General features: G+C 41.2%; 1 protein-coding gene across 2 annotated transcripts in view; it reads right to left on the bottom strand.

The window, feature by feature from the left end:
• Positions 1-23,579, bottom strand: part of LOC117820346 (probable phospholipid-transporting ATPase IH) — a 52,566-nt gene that overhangs the window by 19,918 nt on the left and 9,069 nt on the right. For both annotated transcript variants that reach the window (XM_034694076.1, XM_034694077.1), the window contains exons 2-14: positions 17,545-17,667; positions 17,192-17,281; positions 13,748-13,828; positions 13,028-13,135; positions 10,487-10,615; positions 8,046-8,149; positions 7,875-7,925; positions 7,697-7,761; positions 7,518-7,599; positions 7,284-7,434; positions 7,002-7,199; positions 6,742-6,915; positions 5,875-6,041 (exon numbers count right to left, since the gene is read on the bottom strand). In XM_034694076.1, the coding sequence (XP_034549967.1) occupies positions 5,875-6,041; positions 6,742-6,915; positions 7,002-7,199; positions 7,284-7,434; positions 7,518-7,599; positions 7,697-7,761; positions 7,875-7,925; positions 8,046-8,149; positions 10,487-10,615; positions 13,028-13,135; positions 13,748-13,828; positions 17,192-17,281; positions 17,545-17,667 (1,523 nt within the window). The remainder of the gene's footprint in view (positions 1-5,874; positions 6,042-6,741; positions 6,916-7,001; positions 7,200-7,283; positions 7,435-7,517; positions 7,600-7,696; positions 7,762-7,874; positions 7,926-8,045; positions 8,150-10,486; positions 10,616-13,027; positions 13,136-13,747; positions 13,829-17,191; positions 17,282-17,544; positions 17,668-23,579) is intronic.

The following is a 23,579-nucleotide window of genomic DNA, read 5'->3' as shown; positions in this document are numbered from 1 at the left end:
ATTGATCCCTTTATACACTATAAACAAACATCAGCAAAGGTTATACCTCTGGATGATATTACAGTAGTGCTACCTTCAGTGTTTGCTTGTACAGTGTTTTAAAGGGAGGAAGTGTTGTTTTCCCAGCTTGTGATTCAGTACGACGTGTGAAAATATCATTGAGTGCATAAACAGCTTTGCTGCATCACTGGGTCGCTGGTTTCGGATAAACCTGAAGGCCCTTATATGAAATCATGTTGTGTTCAGGGTTCCCACTCTTTTCCAGACATAATTTTCCAGGACATTTCCAGGACATTTTCATTGATGATCAAGCTGGTATGACCGTCTAAATTTAGTTCCTCATTTAGTTCCTAAATAGTCTAATATGTTCCTCTCAGTGGAAGTCTACATTGAAAGACATGTAGTCTATGGCTATCAATGAAATCATCTCTTACATACTTAAAAATGATGGCAAATTGATAATAGAATAGCCAGGGACCCCTTACAGGTGAGAAAATTGTCCATGGCCCCCTCATAATTGTAACACAGATTAAGCACAGTAGTGATGTGTCATGATCAAAAGCTGCGGCTCTGAGAGTCGATGCTTTATAGTGAATCAGAAGAGCCGGCTCGCATCAAGAGAGAGAGACGGCTCCCAGTTTTTTCCTTTCCCTCCTTAGCTCTCACAGTGCTCAGCCCCAGCTCTGCTCACAGCAGAACTTCGTTTTGATTGGTCAGCATGGCGGCCATGTGGCCAATCATATGTGAGGATATAGGATACAGGTGGTGGAGGGGAGGCTGTGTATCCTGGCTTCATCTGTTCCTTCAGAGAGAGTCTTCTTGAAGACCGGGCAAATACTCGCTGAGAGGAGAAATCGAATCAGCCCATCCAAGCTGAGGCATCTGATTTTTCTCAATATCAACCTGAGGACGTTAATAATGTTTGCTTGAGTTTGGTTCTGGTTCTGTTTGCTTGAGTTTGGTTCTGGTTTGGTTTACCTGACTTGGTTCTGGTTCTGTTTGCTTGAGTTTGGTTCTGGTTCGGTTCTGGTTCTGTTCTGGTAAGGTTCTGGTTCGGTTCTGTTCTGGTTCGATTCTGGTTCACGTCTGGTTCGGTTCTGGTTCGGTTCTGATTCGGTTCTGATTCGGTTCTGATTCGATTCTGGTTCGGTTCGGTTCTGGTTCGGTTCCGGTTCGGTTCTGGTTCGGGTCTGGTTCGGTTCTGGTTCAAGTCTGGTTCGGTTCGGTTCCGATTCGGTTCCGGTTCGGTTCTGGTTCGGGTCTGGTTCGGTTCTGGTTCAAGTCTGGTTTGGTTCTGGTATGGTTCTGGTACGGTTTTGGTTCGGTTCTGATTCGGTTCTGGTTCGGTTCCGGTTCGGTTCTGGTTCGGTTCTGGTTCGGGTCAGGTTCTGTTCTGGTTCAACTCTGGTTCGGTTCTGGTATGGTATTTTTCGGTTCTGGTTCAGTTCTGATACGTTTCTGGTTCGGTTCTGGTTCGGGTCTGGTTCGGTTCTGGGTCGATTCTGGTTCAGTTCTATTAGGGTTCTGGTTTGTTTCTGGTTTGGTTCTGGTTTGGTTCTGGTTTGGTTCTGGTTTGGTTCTGGTTGAGTTTGATTCTGGTTTGGTTCTGGTTGAGTTTGATTCTGGTTCTGTTTGCATGAGTTTGGTTCTAGTTCTGTATGCTTAAGTTTAGATCTGGTTCTAAACCTAAACCTAATCCTAACCCTAACCCTAACCCTAATCCTAACCCTAACCCTAATCCTAGTCCTAACCCTAATCCTAACCCTAACCCTAATCCTAACCCTAACCCTAACCCTAACCCTAATCCTAACCCTAACCCTAATCCTAACCCTAACCCTAACCCTAACCCTAATCCTAACCCTAATCCTAACCCTAACCCTAACCCTAACCCTAACCCTAATCCTAACCCTAACCCTAATCCCAACACTAACCCTAACCCTAACCCTAACCCTAACCCCAACACTAACCCTAACCCTAACCCTAACCCTAACCCTAATCCTAACCCTAACCCTAATCCTAACCCTAACCCTAACCCTAATCCCAACCCTAACCCTAACCCTAATCCTAACCCTAATCCTAACCCTAATCCTAACCCTAACCCTAATCCCAACCCTAACCCTAACCCTAATCCTAACCCTAACCCTAATCCTAACCCTAGTCCTAACCCTAACCCTAACCCTAATCCTAACCCTAACCCTAACCCTAATCCCAACCCTAACCCTAACCCTAATCCTAACCCTAACCCTAATCCTAATCCTAACCCTAATCCTAACCCTAATCCTAACCCTAACCCTAACCCTAATCCCAACCCTAACCCTAACCCTAATCCCAACCCTAACCCTAACCCTAACCCTAATCCTAATCACAACCCTAATCCTAACCCTAACCCTAACCCTAACCCTAATCCCAACCCTAACCCTAATCCTAACCCTAACCCTAATCCTAACCCTAATCCTAACCCTAACCCTAACCCTAATCCAAACCCTAACCCTAAACCTAATCCTAATCCTAACCCTAATCCTAACCCTAATCCCAACCCTAACCCTAACCCTAACCCTAATCCTAACCCTAATCCTAACCCTAACCCTAACCCTAACCCTAATCCTAACCCTAATCCTAACCCTAACCCTAACCCTAATCCCAACCCTAATCCTAACCCTAACCCTAATCCCAACCCTAACCCTAATCCTAACCCTAACCCTAACTCTAACCCTAATCCTAACCATAATGCTAATCCTAACCCTAATCCTAACCCTAACCCTAACCCTAACCCTAATCCTAACCCTAACCCTAATCCTAACCCTAACCCTAACCCTAATCCCAACCCTAACCCTAACCCTAATCCTAACCCTAACCCTAACCCTAATCCTAACCTTAACCCTAATCCTAACCCTAATCCTAACCCTAACCCTAATCCTAACCCTAACCCTAATCACAATCCTAACCCTAACCCTAATCCTAACCCTAACCCTAACCCTAATCCCAATCCTAACCCTAACCCTAACCCTAATCCCAACACTAACCCTAACCCTAACCCTAATCCTAATCCTAACCCTAACCCTAATCCTAACCCTAACCCTAATCCTAACCCTAATCCAAACCCTAACCCTAACCCTAATCCTAACCCTAACCCTAATCCTAATCCTTACCCTAATCCTAACCCTAATCCCAACCCTAACCCTAACCCTAATCCTAACCCTAACCCTAACCCTAACCCTAACCCTAATCCTAACCCTAATCCTAACCCTAACCCTAACCCTAACCCTAATCCCAACCCTAATCCTAACCCTAACCCTAATCCCAACCCTAACCCTAATCCTAACCCTAACCCTCACTCTAACCCTAATCCTAACCCTAACCATAATCCTAATCCTAACCCTAATCCTTACCCTAACCCTTACCCTAACCCTAACCCTAATCCTAACCCTAACCCTAACCCTAATCCCAACCCTAACCCTAACCCTAACCCTAATCCTAACCCTAACCCTAACCCTAACCCTAATCCTAACCTTAACCCTAATCCTAACCCTAATCCTAACCCTAATCCTAACCCTAACCCTAATCCTAACCCTAACCCTAACCCTAATCACAATCCTAACCCTAACCCTAATCCTAACCCTAACCCTAATCCTAACCCTAACCCTAATACTAACCCTAATCCTAACCCTAACCCTAACCCTAACCCTAACCACAATTCTAACCCTAACCCTAACCCTAACCCTAGGATCAGGGTGAGAATGATTTTGTAACAGAAGAAATGCACACAATTGGGCATTATAAGGCTTCTCATAAAAACACTGTGAGTAAAGGGTTTTCAACACAAACTATTGTTTTTTGCAAAGTTAAGGTAAAATATACGGCTACAAAAGATCCTACATTAAGAGCCGTTTGAGAGTCGAAAGAGCCGGCTCTCTGAAAAGAGCCCAACTTCCCATCACTAAAGCACATGCTTACTACCATTTGCACTCTTAGTTGCCCTTGGAACTATTTGTATTGTAAAACGTATCAATGTAAATACTTCAGACCTGTACCATAGTGATAAACTGATAACACTTCAATTTGAATCAAGTAAATACCACTTGTATACTTTAAAACAGAGGGTCATTTCATTCCTTGTGGGCTCAACATGACAGCATTTATACTTTTCAAGTAATTGATCTTAAACGCTTTCAGAAAATTAACAGTAGCAAGACTCACATATCCCTTTGAGCCACCGAATGGTATCATAACAATGGTGTATATGCTGTTTTATAATGACACAGCACAATTTTATAATTTATTAGAAATGTATTCAAATTATTTCACGGACCCCCACGCTATGGTTCGCAGACCCCCAGGGGTCCCAGGACCCCACTTTGAGAACAACTGAGCTAGAGTACGGTAATTGAGCCAAGTGTACCATAAAACATAAACAAATATACCCCCGTTTTCTGTGAATGCATGATTATGAAGTGAAGGAGAAAATATGTGAAAAAAGTTGTGCAGTGTCGCTGTCTTTTCTAGCACAGCGTGCACTCAACTTTCAATGAATGGGGATGTGTTTTGTTAATAGGGTCAGGTCAAACGCAGCCATGTTGGAATCATTTTCCAGGACTATATGTGATTTTCCAGGACATTTTACTTTTTCTCCCATTTTCCAGATTTTTTCCAGTACTGGAAAACTGGTCAACTGATTTCCAGGTTTTCCAGGTTTTCCAGGACGCGTGGGAACCCTGTGTGTTACTCAGCTGTTTCAAGTTGAGCTGTGAGTCAATACTATTTCCCTGCTTCAGGAATGTGGAACAGTCTTTTTCTTTCACCCTCAATACTGATATCAGATTGACATTTATTCCTATATAGAAGTACATACAAGGTGTTGAATCAGGCTGTTTTTGTGACTAATGTCTCAAATGTAAAATCTAAATAATGTTAAGATCCTCTGATTAGGATACTTTCATTGGCAACTAGGGAGTGCAACCTAATCCAGCTATCTATGATGCTGTCACAGCCAGCAGTCTATGCAAAACTCTCAGGTCTTCTTCTTCCATTCAACACACTACACCACCCGCCTGCTTGATCACAATGGCATATAGAGCTTTCAGCTGCTCTGCCCTCTGCCTCTGGAACTCCCTTCCTCCAGACATCCATAACATTGACTCTATCCATTTTCAAATCCTGCCTCAAAACATATCTTTTTTAGCTGGCTTATTCACTCTGGTTACACCTCCTCACTGCACTGTATCTTATCCTGTACATTTTATTTATTATTTACACCGTATCATGTCTTGTTGATTTTATCAGACTAATTGTTATTCTCTTTTCTTTAAAACTGAGAGGTGCCATTGAATAAAATGTATTATAATTATTATTATTATTATTAAACACTGCATAAAATCTCTGGAAAGTCTTCATTTCATCTGTCAGGGTTTAAAAGTGTCCAAAAAGCAATGTTCATATTTGTTTTGCTGTGTGTTGTTTTGATGGAGTGATGTTTTGAAGCGTTGCCGGATGGCCTGGCCCAGCCTGGTTTAACTGTTTTGTTTTCAGACCCATCGTTTTGTCAGGACCCTTTCACAACAAGCTGCCCTGCCAACATGATGGCTGGCATAGAAGCAGGACATTAGAGGGGAGGACACCAGGTTTTTGTTGTGTATGTGTGTGTTAGACTTCAAACAGTAGTTCACTATAAAGGAATAGAGGTGAAATGATTGATTTAAATTTAAGAGATCTGATCCCATGAAGTTACTGCATTGAATTAAGTTATTTATTATAGACTGTAAGGCCTTCAATCAATGCTTAAAGTCAGAGTGCTTCATGTTTTAAAACCTGACCTTCTGGAGAGTAAATCCAACAAAGCACAAACAGACAGTTCTCTCTGTGCAGTTCAAAGTTCACCTTTTCATTCCCTCCACCAGTGCCACTTCATCCGGGGAAGAGGAGATGTAGAAGGAGGTGGGCCGGCCCTGGTGGATGCCCCTTTTGATGCCATCCACGGTCTCCTCCTCCTTCACCTGCACCGTGTGACAGAGACAGAGCGCCCGGAAAAACAAGTCCTCGTGTTCCTAAGGAAGCAGAGAAATTGCATGTTACAGTTGAAGCTGAATCTTTGAAATAAAGTCAGCAGGTTAAGTTTGTTTCACAGTTATTATTTTGAGTTTTCTTTTGTTTTGGGCTTTTCAAAACAGTCATCTTGCAGATTTGAGCTACGCTGCTGAGAATTACATCAAACTAAAACACTCCCTTTTTCTAAAGTTTTCTGCACATTCAAGTTTTGGCACACATTCCTCCTCTCTCCCTCACTCTCTGCTCATTTGTGGAGAAAGAATGCTGACTGCACAGTTTTCGCAAATTAAATCTAAACAAATGACCGATGCCATTTCTATAAATATGTGTCTCACATTTCTTTGAACCCGATGACTTTCTTCCCCCTTACATAAAACACAGCAAATATTTAGGTGTGACAAAGAAAATGTCAAAGTTTTCATTAACTTTAAATACGCTGTATCCCTACTGTGCTTATCAGCTACACGAATGAGCAACACAGACGTTTGTTGATATCAAAATGTCAAAGGTAATTACTTTAACAAGCCACCTGTCTTAAAATGTGACATGTTAATCTGCTGTTATGGTGCATAAGTTTCTTTTTCTCTTGGCTCTGTCTCTATTTGTAGCAGAGTTAGTACAGCCAAGAGTCTATTCAGGCTGGATTTAGAAGCCTGTTTACTTTGTCAAACACACACACACGCTGACACACACACTTACTCTCCTGTATCCTCCAGGTGAAGAATCAATCATGTCTATACTGGAGGCAGCGCTGAGGATTTGGCCGTTGCAGATGGCATGTGGGATGTAGACGTTCCCATCGACACAGCACTCAATAAACTCCATGTTGTTCTCCGTCAGAGTGCCGGTCTTATCAGTGAACACATACTCCACCTGGGAGAGCAAAAATGTGAGGAGAGGGTACATCTACGCAAGGGCTTAAACGAAACGTGTGTGTTTGAGTGTGTGTACTCACGTACCTGTCCCAGCTCTTCATTTAGGTCAGAGGTATTAACCTGAGCACCCTCTCCCAGCTCTTCATCGAACATCTCCTCATCCCATGTGATGAAATATGAGCCCAGGAATTTCTGCATCTCCACCGTCACGTACATAGACACTGGGATGATGTAATTAAATAAGACCATGAAGGCCAGGAAGTCTGTGAATGCTCGGATCACCTGCAGCATAAGAAGTTTTATGGATATTAGATTTGGGATTTGATGTTAAGATTGTGTTTTTAAGTTTGAGGTTAGTGAACAGACCACGTGTCGCTGCCGCTCGTTCTCAGTCCGATGGTTGTACCAGGGCTCGTCTCGGTCAGGTGACCACTGCCAAGCATATTTCAGAACAGTGTTGATGACAGCTTTGCTGATCAGGATGCAAAGATACACTATGAGAAAGGCGTTCATTGACCTGCAGAGAGACAGAGAAAAGATCAGAAACAGGAAACAGGAGAACCAACAAGAGACTGAATCTAAGTCCAAATGTTTTCTTACTTTTCTACAGCTGAGCGCTTCTGAGATTTAGACTGATAATTAAGCGCCATTTTGGTCTCCATACCAGTGTAGACTGCAACAGCTGACAGTGGAGAAACCAGAGAAAATAAGGCGACTATGACAGATCAGGCCTCTTATGAAAAAACATTCAGGAAAGTGAATTCATTTGTTAGTTTTACCATAAATATGTTGCGTGTTCTTCAGTGTCGCTCCTCTAAGGAGCAAGTTTTCAGCCCCAAGTGGTCTGCAAGAATAAAACAGAGTTTATTTTTAAAGATTTTTGATTAACGGAGAAAGAGTTGCCCTGGAAATAACAACATAAAAAAGTACCTGTGTACAAAATAAAAGCACACTCACCTAGCCACAGGCTCTTCATTGTCCTTGTAAATATTGATGCGTCCCACAAATCTGCAACAAACGTCAGAGCAAAATATGAACAAGGAAGCAACAAGGCAGGGTCAGTTTTTCAAAGGTTGAGGCTGATAGTTTGTGTACAGAGATTCATCAGGGAGCATGTGTCACACTCACTTGTAGAGGTCAGGCTGCGGTTGTTCACATTCAATAGTAGCATGTAACGAGTCCACCTCCTGCTCCGTTCTAAAGGCCATGGTATCAGGTACAGCATAATAGGTCTGACAGAGAAAGGTGGAGGAAAAGGGGGAAGAAGAAGATGAAGAAGACAACAGAGGAAAATGTCACCCACAGCTACTAATGAGAGCAGGGTTCATCCGACTCCTCCGCCAAGCCTCCAGCAGATTCTGTAAATGACAGGTGAGCTGCTCCCCAGGGTCAGGAGAGGACGGCATGCTGGGAGAGTGAGCACACCAGGGGGTTGCCTGGGGGACATGTCTGAGACTGGTGGGTGGAGTAATCTACGCTACACTGTGGGACATGTGTGTAAGTGTGTGTCTATGTGAGTGGAGCCATGCATACAGACGCGTGAGTGACACCAATGAATATCAGAGGAGTGACGAAGTGAAGTCTGGTGCGTGACAGAGCGTCACCTGCAGCATTATACATTCATGAGTCTGTGTTTATCTGTCCATTGATGAGTGTATGGGTTTAATTAACTTTTATTTACTGCTGATAAAACTGCTGGATGATACGACAGAGTGTTGGGGCCACTTTAAAAGAAGAAAAAAAGGAGATTTCGATAAAACTCTGCAAATTCATGAAAACAAAGTCATAATACTATGACAAGTAAGTTGTAATATTACAGGAATATTCTTGCAAAATTACGTTATTCTACTAAATATACAGCTTTTTTCATGACTCTTGATTCTCATATATTTATTACATAAGTCTCATTATAATCTGAGATAATTCTCAAAATCTCTTCTTTTTATTTTCTTCCTTTGTGTGGCTCTAATCCTTCATTATACATTACAATTTCCTGTTACTAGTTTTGCAAGTATCGAAAGACATTGACAACTTGTATCTACGAATTTCTCCAATTGTCTGAATCACAATGTAAAGATATACACATATGACAAACAAGTGCATCAAATTTTACTCATTTGAGAAGCTAATAATGGGATTTTTCTTCTAGAACTATCAGTCAATATCAGTCAAGAAGTCAACACATAGTTTGCGCTTAATATGTTAGTCAATTAAACTTCTTAAAGAAGAATTGCCAAAACTGTAATGGTTTTGGCTTCTGAAATACAAATATTTGCTTGTTTCCTCACTTAATAAGAGAGAAAACTAAATATACCTTGCGAATGCGTAGCTTTGTGTTCACGTACACTTCCGGTTGCGTCGTAAGCAAAAAATGTAAAAATAATTGCCCTACATGTATTATCAGTGGGTACTTCAAAAGGGCACGCAATAGAGCTCTACTACTACCGGTTGTGTGGGATGTCAACGACCAACAAGGCGATACGCGAGCATAGACTGTATAAATAATGGAAGCAGTATCTGTGACGTCACCAATCTGTTCCTGAGCACTGTTTTGAAGCCAATCGGCGGCAGCAGCCATATTGGAAATGCGGAACTCAACCAGGCATAGTGTGCCATAAAGAGGCGGAGTTTGAGCCTCCTAGCCAACAGCTATGTGTTCCCGTCCAGGAGTCAAGTCAGTCATGTCCTTATTTGGGCCAAAACTCGTAATCTGAATATCTTCTGAACCGTTGCGTTAGAAAAAAATTCACCCCCCGTACAGTGTGTGCTGATAGAGAGATGAGCTACAAAGAGCCAAGTCAAGCTTTTTGTAATCCCAGCTGCCGTTAACTCAGTTACATCCCCTCTGACTGCCCCTGCTGTTTACACATACTATACGTTGCATTTGAGTCACGTTTATTATTGAGGACGTGCACAGCAACGCAACAGACCGACTCTGAGGATGCGTGGTAGCGGTCATGCGTTCTCACATGCGCAGTTAACAGCAAGTATATCTCTGGCCTAGATAGACAGGGTGCTAATTTGGGCAGTCAAAAATACTAGAAAAAAATCTAGTCAAAGATTCTAATGAAAAGCAGGTAATTGAAAATTTTAACTCATAGGGAAGATATTTTTTTACTGCAGCCCCAAATAAACTATTCACTCTTCATTTGACTGACTTATTGTTTTAGTTTTGTGATATTTTTTAGTAATATGGAATATTATCTTAAAACCAGTTGGAAAAACTGCATCCAGCAAAGCCATGAAAACACATCAAGTATACCTTCTTGAACTTCACAAAGCTTTAAATCGACTGAACAAGTAAAGCCAAAAGATTATCAAGGGTTCTGTCATTAAAGTTGTGTTTAAAAACAGGTGTAACAGGCATTGTTCAGAGGTACAGGACAGGACTCTCAGTGTTGAGATGTTTGATTAAAAAAATAGGTTGTGACTATTCAGCACTTTCAAGGCATGAAGGGAAATTAAGCCTTTAAGGACCTCATGAATCATAAATCCTTCCTGTCCCGGGTTCAAAGACTTAAAGTAGAGTTCACATAAATCCAGTGAAAGTCATGCACTCTTTCTGGCACCTTGTGACTGGACTCCCCGTCCAGGCTGGTGGTGGTAACGTAGCAGGTCCCATCAGAGCGGCTGGATGAGAGCAGGATGAGGTCACAGGGGAAAGTCTCATCCTCCCTCACCACGACGATGTCCCCCACCTGACAGAGACAGACAGAACCACCTCTTTAATAATAAATGAGGAGTATTGTGACGAGAGGTGTGCGTAAACACAGAGAGTAACAGACAAAGAAACAGACCTGCGGGTAATCGTCTGCTCATCCTTTACCATTCCTTTTTTTTTTTTTCCAAAGGATTGAGAAGTTGCGTAACAGATTATGCGAGCGGAGAAGCTTAAGCTCTGATAAATCCCATCTCCACGGTGACCATACACATGACACACGCTCTCTGATTTTGCATGATTAATATATTCATCATTATTCCTGCTCCCAATTCAGACTCTAATCCTCTGTGTTTGATCTACGGCTGTGAGAAACCTCGGAACAGAAAATGCTTGGAGACAGACGGAGACGGAGAAAGTGAAAGCAACAGAAGGGGATAAGAGACAGACGGGTGGAGAGTGTCAGAAGGAGGAGATGGAGTTAGTTTTTATGCATTGAAATGAAAAAAAGTTAATCAACCAACAAAATTCAGTGAAATCTAACGTTATTCCAACACCAACTATAACACAGTTTAACCTTGCAGTCTAAGGGGCTGGTTTGAAGCCTTTTCCTGAGGCTGGAACTGTCTCTGCACACCCGACAGGCACCGCAGATGCAGCAGAAATTAAATGTACCTGCACCCATTATAAACCCTCACACACAGCGGTGAAACAAGCCTGAAATAGGCCGTATCTATACATCTACATAGGAGCTGCTGAACTCAGCACATCTGCTTTCATTCACGCTGGGATGATATAAGATTTCTGCAGAGTAATGTGTTGGCACAGGGAAGCTGGCTCATGTGTGGCCCTACATCTACTACCAAGAAATGGACTATTAAAAAAAGCAGGAATGTATTAATGGTTGTTTTATTAATACAAGAACTCATGATCATTCTAACTGCGCTGGTGTGTTTAGCACTCTTTGATCTGTTCAGGTGATTTTAAAAGTCTATTTTAGGCAATATATGCCTAACAAATCAGCTAAATGCAGCATACAAATCTGGGCAGCATGTGACAGAAGAGGAGTCATGTAAATGTATCAACATCACTTCATAAAATTAAAAACTAAAAATTAAAATAAAATAAACAAAAATCTACGTCATGTAAAACTATTGTATTTATTTTTTTGGCTTTCCAATGTACATTAAAAAAGTTTTAACATGCATTTTATTGAAAAACGAGTGAGTTATCCTCATTGAACCATGATCTGGGGGAATTAAAGAACACCAATGGACCAAATCTTGATTTAAATGGTTAGTAATGGACTTAAGAATTACATTTAAAAAAATGTTTATTGGGATTTTTTGGGGTTCTGACACTTTTGGATAATTGAATATTCCCCGGTTCATATTGACCCAGGAACTTTATTGCTGTTCCAGAGAAACGAACATAACAGGAGGATTAAAGTTACGGATATAGGATTCCACCAAATCAAGACATACATGCCATAGAAGTTTCTAGCCCATTTGTGAGGGTGCTGAAGCACCTCTAAATTGAATCCCAGCACCCCTAAAATTTGAGAGATTTTCAATTTTGTTTTTCTGTATGTCCTTTTTAACAAGCTACAAAAGTTTCAAAACCATACAGTACTTGGTTGAAACGTAATATTTTAACAACAAAAATACAGCAGCTTCACCGCGTTTTACATGTTGTGCATTGCATTTCAAATGAAAGTCCAAAAAATAATTCCAATGTCAAGTTTTGGTATTTTTGTTACTCACTATCGGGGGCTGGTTTACTCCAGAAACATACATACTGTTTATGTATATGTTGAGGAGCTGCTGTATCAAAATGAGTTGTCTTTCCATTTCTCTTTTGCTGTGGCTCAGCCTTTAAATAACCTTTATCAGATTTGATGGTTTATTCACAGACTTTCCCAAAAAGTGTTATACTTTTCTTTCACAAATGTGGGAATGAAATTGCATTAAAATGTACAGAACAGTGAAATTATCTTGCACGGCTCAGCACCCCTAAACATCCGATCCTAGAATCGCCCCTGATACATGGTATTAAATATAGGTTTGATATTACACTTCTAAAGAATTAGAACTGCTTTCTCAAATATGATCTACTGTTGCATCAGAATGACATAAGAGCACCTCAAGAGATAATAACCAAACTTTGAAATACATCCGTCCTGCTCATTTCACAGAGATTCAAACAGGGTGCCGCAAGGGACACTGTCACTTCTCTCTGTCTTTGTTCCTCCACGACAGTTTAGGGGAATTAATTGGTTGGAAAGTCAAGAGAGACCAAGACAGGAAGGAACAAAGTTAGAGAGGCGGACTGCAGAGAGAGGAAGCAACGGAGGACTGTGGAGGCTGTTATAGAAAAATTGAGCTATGCAGCAGTACTGTAGAGACGCTTTGTGGCCTCAGGTGCTGTGCAGCTCTAATGAGGCCATTCTTACCCGTAGCTTGTGACTCTGCGTCCTCACCACCTTCCCCCGCTGCACCACGTCCACCGGACACTCATTTATAGAGCAGTCAGCCTTGTGCCTGAGCCAGTCCTCGTAGCCCTGAGAGAGACGCAGAGAGAGGGGATAGAGAACAAGACTATGAGCAGGGTAAGAGGAAGAGAGAGCCAATGTGTTTGTTGGCAGGGGGGAAACAGAGGATATAGATTATTGTGTAGAGAGGATCAGGGCCAGAGCAGAGTGCAAGATCAGAGGGGGGAAGAGGTGAAAGTCATACTCTGTAATTAATTAGCATTGTGCTCTCCAAGCTTAGTGACCTGTTTCCTGAATTTCTAGCCAACATGTCATGTTTTAGATTTATGTCCCAGTAAAGCTCTGGCTTCCTTAGCTAGAGCGGCTCTATCTATCACTGATAGTACCCCATCCCTCTGTGCGGAGACGCCGCAGCAGAGAGGATGCATCTCCCTGGGGCCTGGGATCCTCAGCCAGAGTGATTAACAGAGGAGACCATTCATTATCATATTTCTCACATCACCAGACATATTCAATGGCATGTCCTTTCGCTGGGAGAGGAATGTGTGTATACAGAGAGGAGAGCGGCCAAATAGTAGAAAGAGTGTGTGTGTATGTAATTGAGGCTGGAAGTGGGTGTGTAAGAGGGAAGGGGGGAGGTAATATTTCCCGGAAATGCGTGCATGTTTGTGTGTGTCCTACCTGTTTTATGGCGGTGACAGTGATAACAAAGAAGAGAGGCAGGCCGCTGGTGACTGGGCTAGTGGGGGTGTCGATGATAAGCTGCAAGAGAGAGAGGAACAGAGGGAGGAAGATGCAGAAGGGGAGGGGGGGGGTGTTGAGAGAGAGACAAGAGGAAAAAGAGGAGAGAGGAAGCCAATAAATGCAACGCTGAGTAAGGAAGTGCTGCAAGGAGAAGCTTCAGTAATAAGGAATCAAGCAGCAATCCAGCAAAGTTCAAGTATCCATGTAATTGAATCTTGTCTGATTTCCTCCATCTGCGCTTACAGGAAGTATTCTGTGACAGCTTTCATTTTGTAATGGTTGTATGTCGTCTCAAAGCAGTATACATGTAGATGTGCAGAGTATGACTACAAAAGAAGCTTGCCATGCCCACTATGTCCAGTTAAGCAGGTGCAGTATTTCACAAGCTATCGTTATGACACAAAGCATACAAACAACCAAGTAAGTTTCATTCTGTTTGACTGACACAACTGCAAGTAAGACATTGTTGTGTCCTCCTCCTCCTCCTCCTCCCCTTCCTCTATGATGAGTTTGTCCTTGCATGATTACTCAACATTGGGTGCACTGTAGTGGCTCAAGGAAAAAGTTGTTGTTCTTTGATTGTGATTCAGATGGACAGACACTGAGCAGTCCTGCACTCATCATCTCAAGATAATATGAGATAATACGATGTTGGGATATTGTTCTGGTAATCCTCATGTCGTATTTCACTGTTGATCTGGGATAATTATTATATCTTATCATGCAATGGAGGAAGAGAGAAGGGTTTTTAACTTGCATTAGCACTTGTTTGTTCACAGGACTACTTTTTTAATCAGTAACAAGTCCATTTGAAGGCTTTGAGATTCAGACAGAAGTCCAATCAGTCTGTTTTTTTTCATTATTTTTTCCCAATCTATTCATCATTTTATCTTCTTTAGTTACTATTTCATATTTCAGCTTTTCCTATTTTTCTGTATTTTTTGCATGTTCTTCCGTTTTTACATTTTAATGAACAAGCCTCTGAGCTCTTTGCCCTTGAGGGACAAATACATCTCTGTCATTTCTATTAGGAACCTTGTGCTGAGGAGCAACTCTCCACATGAAAACATCTTGATGAAAGACTCAATTCAAACCATGCTCTGTGACTGAAAGAAGGCTTGTGCATGAAGACAAATTTTTGTATCATAGTGTATTTTTTCGTGTTGTGTTGTGTCGTATTGTATCCTTTCGTTTCATAACATGTTGTGACATATCGTGTAGCAGCATTTCAAATTGTTTGGTGTCTTAACTTGTCATTCATTATAACATTTCATAAGCCAGTGTAGGAAGACAACATTTTCAAATGTTTCATCTTATCGTATTGTATGGTATCGTATGGTATCGTATATCGTATATCGTATATCGTATCATATTGTATCGTATCATATCGTATCGTATCATATTATCATATAATATCGTATCATATCATCATATAGTTTCATATTGTATCATATCATATCATCATTTCGTATCCTATCTTATCGCATCGTATTGTATCATATCGCATTGCATCACAAATGGAGTGACACCTGCAAGCTAGTTCAGGCAGACAACTTGAGTGGCACTGCTATACACATGTTACATGTCCCACTCTCATAACCATCATCCAATCAAGCTCTCTGCCTCTCAATTTGGCGTTCTATTTAAAGCAGGAAAATCGCCCATCTCTCCCTCTGCCTGTCAACACCTCTGCTGCCCTGCATTCCCATTGCTGCATATTCTTTCATCCCCACCGCCACCCCAGCATCCACCTGCAGGCTCCGGGGTGTGTTCCGTCTGTTTTGCTCATCACTCCTCAATGTCTCCATGTAAACTTATCTGCAGGGAGTGATGAGGCCGGAGCCTGGGCACCAGACATGTAATATGTATTTGCTGCTACAATAAACAATTCAAACGAGTTGTCTGACTGAACTTATCTTATTTTATCGTGTTGTATTGTATGTTAGTTTATGAATGCAAATTTTCCTATGATATGATACAATACACTACGATACCATATGATACGAGTCAATACGATACCATATGATATGATACGATACGAAACGGTGGTGAGGAAGGCACATTTCCCTGAGGGAACAAAACAGTGTATCATATCATGTTGTTTTGAATTTATTGTATCATTCTGTGTTGTACCCATAGACTGTATAAAATATGGACGTAGTATCCGTGACGTCACCCATCTGTTTCTGAAGCGCTGTTTTGAGGCCAATCGGCGGCGGCAGCCATAGTGCTGCTGTCGAGCGAGTGTGACGTAGTCATTGACAACATGCTGCAAAAAGCAGCCTTTTATAAGTTGTAAGGATTCTCAATGAGTAATACATTAGACTGTTAAAAGAAAGCAAGGTGAGATTGTCAGAAAACACTGCTAACACATTCACAGGACAAGATCAGGAAAGGTATCAGAGGTACAGAGTGGTACATCCACAGGGGGCGCCAAATTGTCACAAACCAAAAGTTACTTACAGGAGCTTTAAGTTGTGAACTTATCAAGACCACATGAATTTTTTTTTACACCAAGGACTTTTTAGAGCTTGTGGGAAAACACCATAGAAAGGGTTGGGGTTATTTTTATTATTATCATTGTTTATGTTTTGTGAAGCACTTTGTAACTCTGTTTAGAAAAGTGCTATATAAATAAAGTTTATTATTATTATAGACTGTATAAAATATGGACGTAGTTTCCGTGACGTCACCCATCTGTTTCTGAAGCGTTGTTTTGAGGCCAATCGTCAGCGGGATCCATATTGCAGCTGTCGAGCGATTGTGACGTAAAGAGGCGGGCTTTGAGCCTCCTCGCCAACAGCTACAGTGTTCCCGCCTGTCAATCCAGTCAGCTGTGCCTCTCATTGGGAGACTTGTTATCTCAATATCTTTGAAATTGCCGTGTTAGAAAAAAATCCCCCCCCACAGTTTGAGCCGATCGAGAAATGAGCTATCCAGACTACACTCGTCTTTTGTACCAGGTTGTAAACATTTTTATTTCTGCTGTAAAGATCGCCTTTTTTGAATTGGCGTGTATGTGGTTTCTGATACTTCCAGAGCCAGCCTCAAGCGGATCCTCGATGAACTGCAGATTTTAGCACTTCCGCATTGGACTCATATTTTTAGACCGGAGTTTGCCACTTGATTGTACCATACTGTACTGTTATTTAAAAAGAAAACAATAGACCCAGAGACTCAGTGCCAATTTGTTACCTTAAGCTGCTAATCAGAAATAGGATGTTTCCTTTATTGTTTTTCCGAAATGATGAACCTGAACAGTATTTCGTTAGAGCTGCAGTGTTCAGATTTATTTGACTGATTGATCAGATTGATAAAAGACAGGCAGAAAAATGTGCATTGTGTTGTTGTACATTGTTGTCATAATTTAAAAAGGCTTACCTGGACCAGAAATATCACCAAGAAGTAGAAGTTAGCGATTCTTCTAAACTGCTCAAACAAATTCTTGGGCACAAAGTTCCAGGAGGTGTACTGTGAGACAATGAGACAGCTGAATTACTATCATGCACACACAGAAGGAGGAGGAGAAACAAAGGCACATCATCCTCCAGCCCCTCTGGCAGGAAGAAACTGGTGACGCACCGCTTGACGAACACAAGGAAAGTGAAATGTGTCATCCTTAAAAACATGCTCACAAAGGAGATTACATGGCTGTCTAAATATGAAACAAAAGAACAGTGTGATGATAAACAATGCTTCGGCACTGACTCACAAAGGAGCTGTGGATCGCTCACCTTGGAGGAGACGATGCGGTTGTCCGGGTAACGCTGAGGGATGTAGGCCTCGGCTCCCGGAGGGGGTTCTTTATGCCCGATGTAGACCGTCCGAGTGTCCACCCAGATCTCCTCCCCCACACACTGACAGGAGAGAGATATATGGAGAGATATAAATAGCAGTACAGGTAGGAGAGGGAGAATGGGGTTAAATCACACTGTTAAGCTTCAGTATCCATTAGGCTTATATCATCACAACTAAAACGATCCAATTAGATACTACACTCTGTCATCCACACACTCTAACACCTTAAAATCACCCCTACATCTCTCTACAACCATGCTGGGCGGACAAAGCATGGATGATACACCGCTCAGTGTAAATCTACACATCCATGTGCATCACTTGTACCACACGCCATCTGTTGTGTTATGTTTTCATTTAGTTATAAACACTCATGCTACTGCTGAAGCAATTTGTTTGTTAATTATTGGAAAGCAAAGTCACCCCCTAGAAGTTTTTTAATGGAGCAAAATTTCCAAGCATTCACAACTTTCAGCTTCTGAACTTGGAAAATCACCTGCTGTATGTTTCACATAACTACAAATTGAATGTATTTTATTTATGGAGCATCACACCAAGAAAGCATTTGGTTTGAAGATATCAATTTTGGAATCCATGATGTGTATTTGTTTGAAGTGAAAAGTAGACGCAGATTAATTGATCCACAGGTATTTTACGTTTCAAACTCACAGTCCTAAACAACAGATAGGCTTGATTGATTTATAAATTAAATCTCATATCCTTCCAGAGTTTTTGTTTTTTTAACAATCTTTTTATTGGGTTTTGATTTTAACAAAGGGCGGAATCAAAATTAATGTAGAAAAATACCGTACATAGATACAAAAAGACAGCCCCCGACCCTCCCACCACCCACCACCCTCCCGAACCCACCCTGTTCAGGTCTGGTCCTTAGTTCCTTTAACAAGAGTGCCTGATTCATTGCAGTTCATAAGACATTTGGGGAGAATTAATAAGTAAGTACTTAAATAAGAATGAATTATAACAACATAAATTACATTTCTGGGACTCAGGTGAGTTAATACAGATAGTCAAAAAACAGTAAAAAAGATTACAAAAACTAAACAAGACACTCAGATGCAGAGTGAAAGTACATTATTCTGCTCAATTGATCACACTCCAAAAGAAGGCCACTAGGGCAATGAAAAGTAGGCTTGACTTATGTTAGTTGTCAGTATTTGCGTTTCTCACTGGAGTGTAGAGGAGTTACAGATTCTGTCCCCAAGAATAATAGAAAATCACCCCATATCTTTTTAATCCTTCCAGAGTTGAACAAAAAAGGAATATTACACAAGATTTGTATCTGTCTTCAGCCACATTGTTTCACAAACTACGTCACAGACAACACAGAAGGATCAGTGTGTTTGTTGTTGTGTGTAGGTTTGATCAGCTGAGGCACACAAGTTTGGATTTGTCATTTATCGTTACACATCTTTCTGCTGGAGTTTACTTTGGTCCATTGATTACTCTTTTATTCACAGATAAAAGCATCTCTTGTTTTACTATAACGCTCCAATGCCTTGATACAAAACAAAGAAAGCACACTGGATCACGTGCATTAAACCTGCACCTCAGTTCATCTCTGATCTATATTAGATCTAAGTGGCTCCCTTGGGACTAACAGGGGGCATTCTGGGAGTTGAGAGCAGCACATATTTTCCCAAGGTGTCCTTCTTTACACTGTATTGTGGGTATAAAGCTTTCCAAGAAAAAAACACAAGAGTCAAGAGACCACAGCATTCAGCTGTTTGTTTCCATCTGCCTTCCTACGTGGCCCCTAAAGCTTCACTCTCTGAGTGGGCAGTGTGTGAGCGCAGCCTTTGGCAGAGCAGCCTGCCTGACACAGCTCAAACAGAAGTGTTGACCATTAGCAGAAAAGTTCTGGAACAAGCACTTCAGTGGAAGCAGCGCTCCACTGCTTAAAATGTCCTCAACTTTTTGGCAGAGGTGGAGCTAATCGCTGCCAATGAACAAATCTTTTAATGTTCACACGTCCCCTCTGTAACCTTGCAGATCTAAATCTATAAGTTTTCAAAAAGTTTGAACCTGAGCACTTCTATAAACTCACAACTTGTGTTAACTTTGGACTAAAGATCAAGCAAACGGTAATGTTACTTTTCCTTCTGACATGGGGAATTTAAAAAGTGGTGCTTAAGTCTTTTGTAATAGCAACTAGCAAAAAACTCAGAGTCACAGCTCTAAACTTATCCACAGTGATCAACAGGCGCTTGGCAGTGGGATAAAAATAGACACTGAGCCAACAGTGTTAGCCGACTTGAGACCCCTCCAAAACATGAGGGAGGGGGGGGGGGGCAGCGTGGCCCAGATAGATACAGTGAAACAAAAAGAGATAGAGATGGAAAGTGCGGCGTACGATGAGTGGCAGATTGACGTGGAGTGAGCAGCAGGAGCAAGAGTGGGAGAACAGAGAAGGGGAGTAAATAATGGATAAAAGTATACTAACGAGAAGAGAAGAGAAGATGTCAAGAACAAAAAGAAGACTGACAAAAAGGAAGAGTGTGTGTATCACTTGGACAAGTTTCTTTCAATAAAAGGGAATGTAACTGACCAAAATAAACAGTGTGTCATACAGAGAGTAATGTTTACTATCCTCTCATCAAAACTGTGTGGGTGGGAAAAAAACACAGTGGACTGGGTTTCTTCAGCATGTGTTAAATAACTCTGACTGACATGAAGAGCTAAAAGGATCCTATTGGTACAAATCATAGACTGTATATTTAAATGGACTCCACAAGTGTTCCTTGCATATACTGCTCCCCCTACTTACTGCCTGAGTATAGGTGTTAAATCCCGCCTCCCTCTTGTTAACAGGTAGAATATGGGTCACACTGTAAAGTTAAAATACATGCTAACACATTTTTTCTCAAACCTGGTTTCTGTCATGATGATTAGTTCGATCATGTTGATTTATGTCCAAGTGTTAATTGTAGTTAAAAAAAATGATTGACTGACAAATTGACAAATGTTGGCTCACGATTTGTCAATTACCAGATTAGCAGAGTAGAGGAGGAACAGTGAAAAAGATAAACATAACCAACACTAACACAATCATTGAACTTCCCATAGCCATAAGTGTCTGCTTCAAATCAATACAAGAATCTATCCCGCTGTGGACTGGACTGACATTTTTATCCATGAGTTTAAAGCTGGGGTTGGCAGTCAGATTTAGATACACTTTTCGTTATAAAATGATCTTTATCTCCTGATGGCAATCAATACATAATGTGTTCTTTAAAAAGAGCGAAAAAAAGCCGATATCTACAGCCAGAGTAAACCTGGGAAAACACCAACCAATCCCTGCCTTTTGGGTCCAATTTATGAAACCAATCAAATCCTGTCCTGCCGTTCTGCCCGCATCCTGCGCGTACATTTCATGTTTGTTTGTGTTTTTAATTTTCACTATGATAATGTTTTGGTGTTTTCTTACCGCTGAGTGAGACATGAGTTGACGTAGTGCAGGGACCGGTTTTGAATCAGTCATGATCATATGGTCGCGAAGCGCTCGTGCATGTGAGTGGGGGCGTCGTTTTGAAGGAGCTCCAAGGGGAGGGGGGAAGGGGGAGGGGTTAGACAGAGTCCTGATGAAATGCTGCATTCAAATTCATGCTAGTTTTCTATGACTACCAACCCTAGCTTTAATGCAAGTTTTGGTTAGCTGAAGACGTGTGACTTCAATTCTGAGACTCCACCAGCCAGGGCAATTCTGCTCATGCCTTGGCTCCACAGGCCCAAATATGTCAGCACCCAATGGCACAGATCTAGAGGCTGTTCTTGTTTTTTTATGAACAATTTACATCTTGTAAAATAACATTCATAAAGGTTCATCTGATGACTTCATATTTCGAGTTCTGCAATATTTCTGTTTATAAAGATAGTAAAAAATTTTCAAAGTTTGACAGCAAGACATTTTCTGTCTAACAAAAATATCCTCATGATTACAAGCCAACTTTAAAGAACTGACTATAATAATGTGTCATATATCATGTAAATCAATAAATGAGCTCACTCAGTTATGTCTTTATAGGCAGTGATCTAATCAGGGGCAGAACAATAAACCAGATTTGGTGAATTATCAGCATGAAGAATCCTGTACCAAGACATAATCCCTTTTTGGGCGGCTTAACTCCTCTATAATTTAATAGAGAGAAACAACCAATAAAATCAGGATGTTCAGTCAGCATGCTGTCAAACACAATGGTGAAAAAATGTACAAGCGTTAATGCTGATTCAACCAGGGGATCTTTTGATTATAAATGAGTTACATCATAAGTTATGCATAATGGTGAAACATTGATCATAGCTTTGTGCTACAATTTTATGATTTGATGTAATCTGGTTTTGCTTCACTCATTAACTGTGATGTACATCAACTTATTGAATTGTCACACATAAGGACTGAAAGCGATCATTCTTGTAACAGCTTCATCTTTAAATTATGTTTTTTGCTTTTTTTAAATGTCTAAAATATTAGAAATGGTCTGATATCATTCTTTAAATTCTTCTTATTTTTTTTTTTTAAGTTATGTTTTTGGGCATTTTTGCCTTTAATGATAGGACAGCTGAAGAGAGACAGGAAATGTGGGGAGTAGAGAGTGGGGGAGGACATGCAGCAAATGGTCGACCAGCCCGGAGTCGAACCGGTGGCCTCCGGCCGACAAGACCACTAGTCCACCATCGCCCCCATTCTTTACTCTCTGATTCCAATTCCTAGACATTAACCAGAGTATCAGCACATACCAAGTGAGCCTCCAACACAACAACAGGGAATATGAATGAAGGAAAACCCTGAGTCCTAGTTTTTCTTGCTAGCTCTGACTCTTTTTACACTCTCTGTTGGAGCTGCACTGTAATTTTTTAGAGTCACGGGGTAATTCCCCTGAAAGCAGCTGATTTTGAGAGCTAATCAGTTAAGGTATCTGATTAATGCATTGGTGTACTAGCTGATACCGGAGGGCAATACTGATATTAGTTTCAGGTCAAATCTTGTTTTTTATAATAATACAGGAAAAAAGCAGCAAGTAAATTGTTAGCAGTGAATTTTCCGACAATGAACTGATCATTTTTGTCAGCAATGATCTTAAATAGTATGACGATAATGGTTTCCAGTACATCACGTAGCCTTAAACATCAGATCCAGTAAGTTTCAGATCTACTTTTCTTCAAACATTTTCCCTCCTCAATCTACAATCTCCTTCTTCCATCATTCGTCCCTTCATACTTCTATCGACACAGTTTTCTCCTTTCCCTCCACGCCAGAGTATGTGTCACACTCCTGACAGTGTGACTGAGGGAGAGGGATGGAGAAAGACACAGAGAGACTGCATTGTGGTTGTAGTTATCTGATCATTAATCCTCACTGATCCGTATCAACCCCCGGCCCACTGTTCCCTCTTTACTCTGCTGCACCATCAGACAAAGTGGCTGGCTGGTTGGTCACTGGACGTGGAGGCTTTGTCTTTATTAACAACACTAAAACAGCCCTGGAGCACAGAGGCTGCTCTTACATCACCATCAGTCATTAATAATGATGTGATGGATTTGATAACAGTGATGATCCCACTACTATCACTTCATGTTTTATAACTGTACAGTATAGTTAACTCTCTTGGGAAAGATAGTTTTGAACTGTTTAAACTTTGGATTTAAACTGAGATAACAATGACTTTTTACGCTGGCACTTTACAGGACTATAAATGTGTATATTTACATTTATGAAAGCCACCCATGACCCTGCTGTGCAACAATCTCGCTGCCCTGTGCCCATGTTGTAACTCCTTTAAACCCCAGAGATGTAATAAAAGGTATACACCATTAACTGCTCTGATTAAATGGTCGTGTCTCACCCCTCCCCCACCATCCCCTCACGCTGTGCCGCTGAAGTGCACAGCATGTTGAGCAGGTATCGTTAATTAACTCACAGATCAAATTCATCTGACTACACTCAGCCTCAATG

This window comes from Notolabrus celidotus, chromosome 10, assembly GCF_009762535.1.
Source record: "Notolabrus celidotus isolate fNotCel1 chromosome 10, fNotCel1.pri, whole genome shotgun sequence".
Lineage (NCBI taxonomy): Eukaryota > Metazoa > Chordata > Actinopteri > Labriformes > Labridae > Notolabrus > Notolabrus celidotus.
This window is presented reverse-complemented; position numbering and strand designations above follow the sequence as displayed.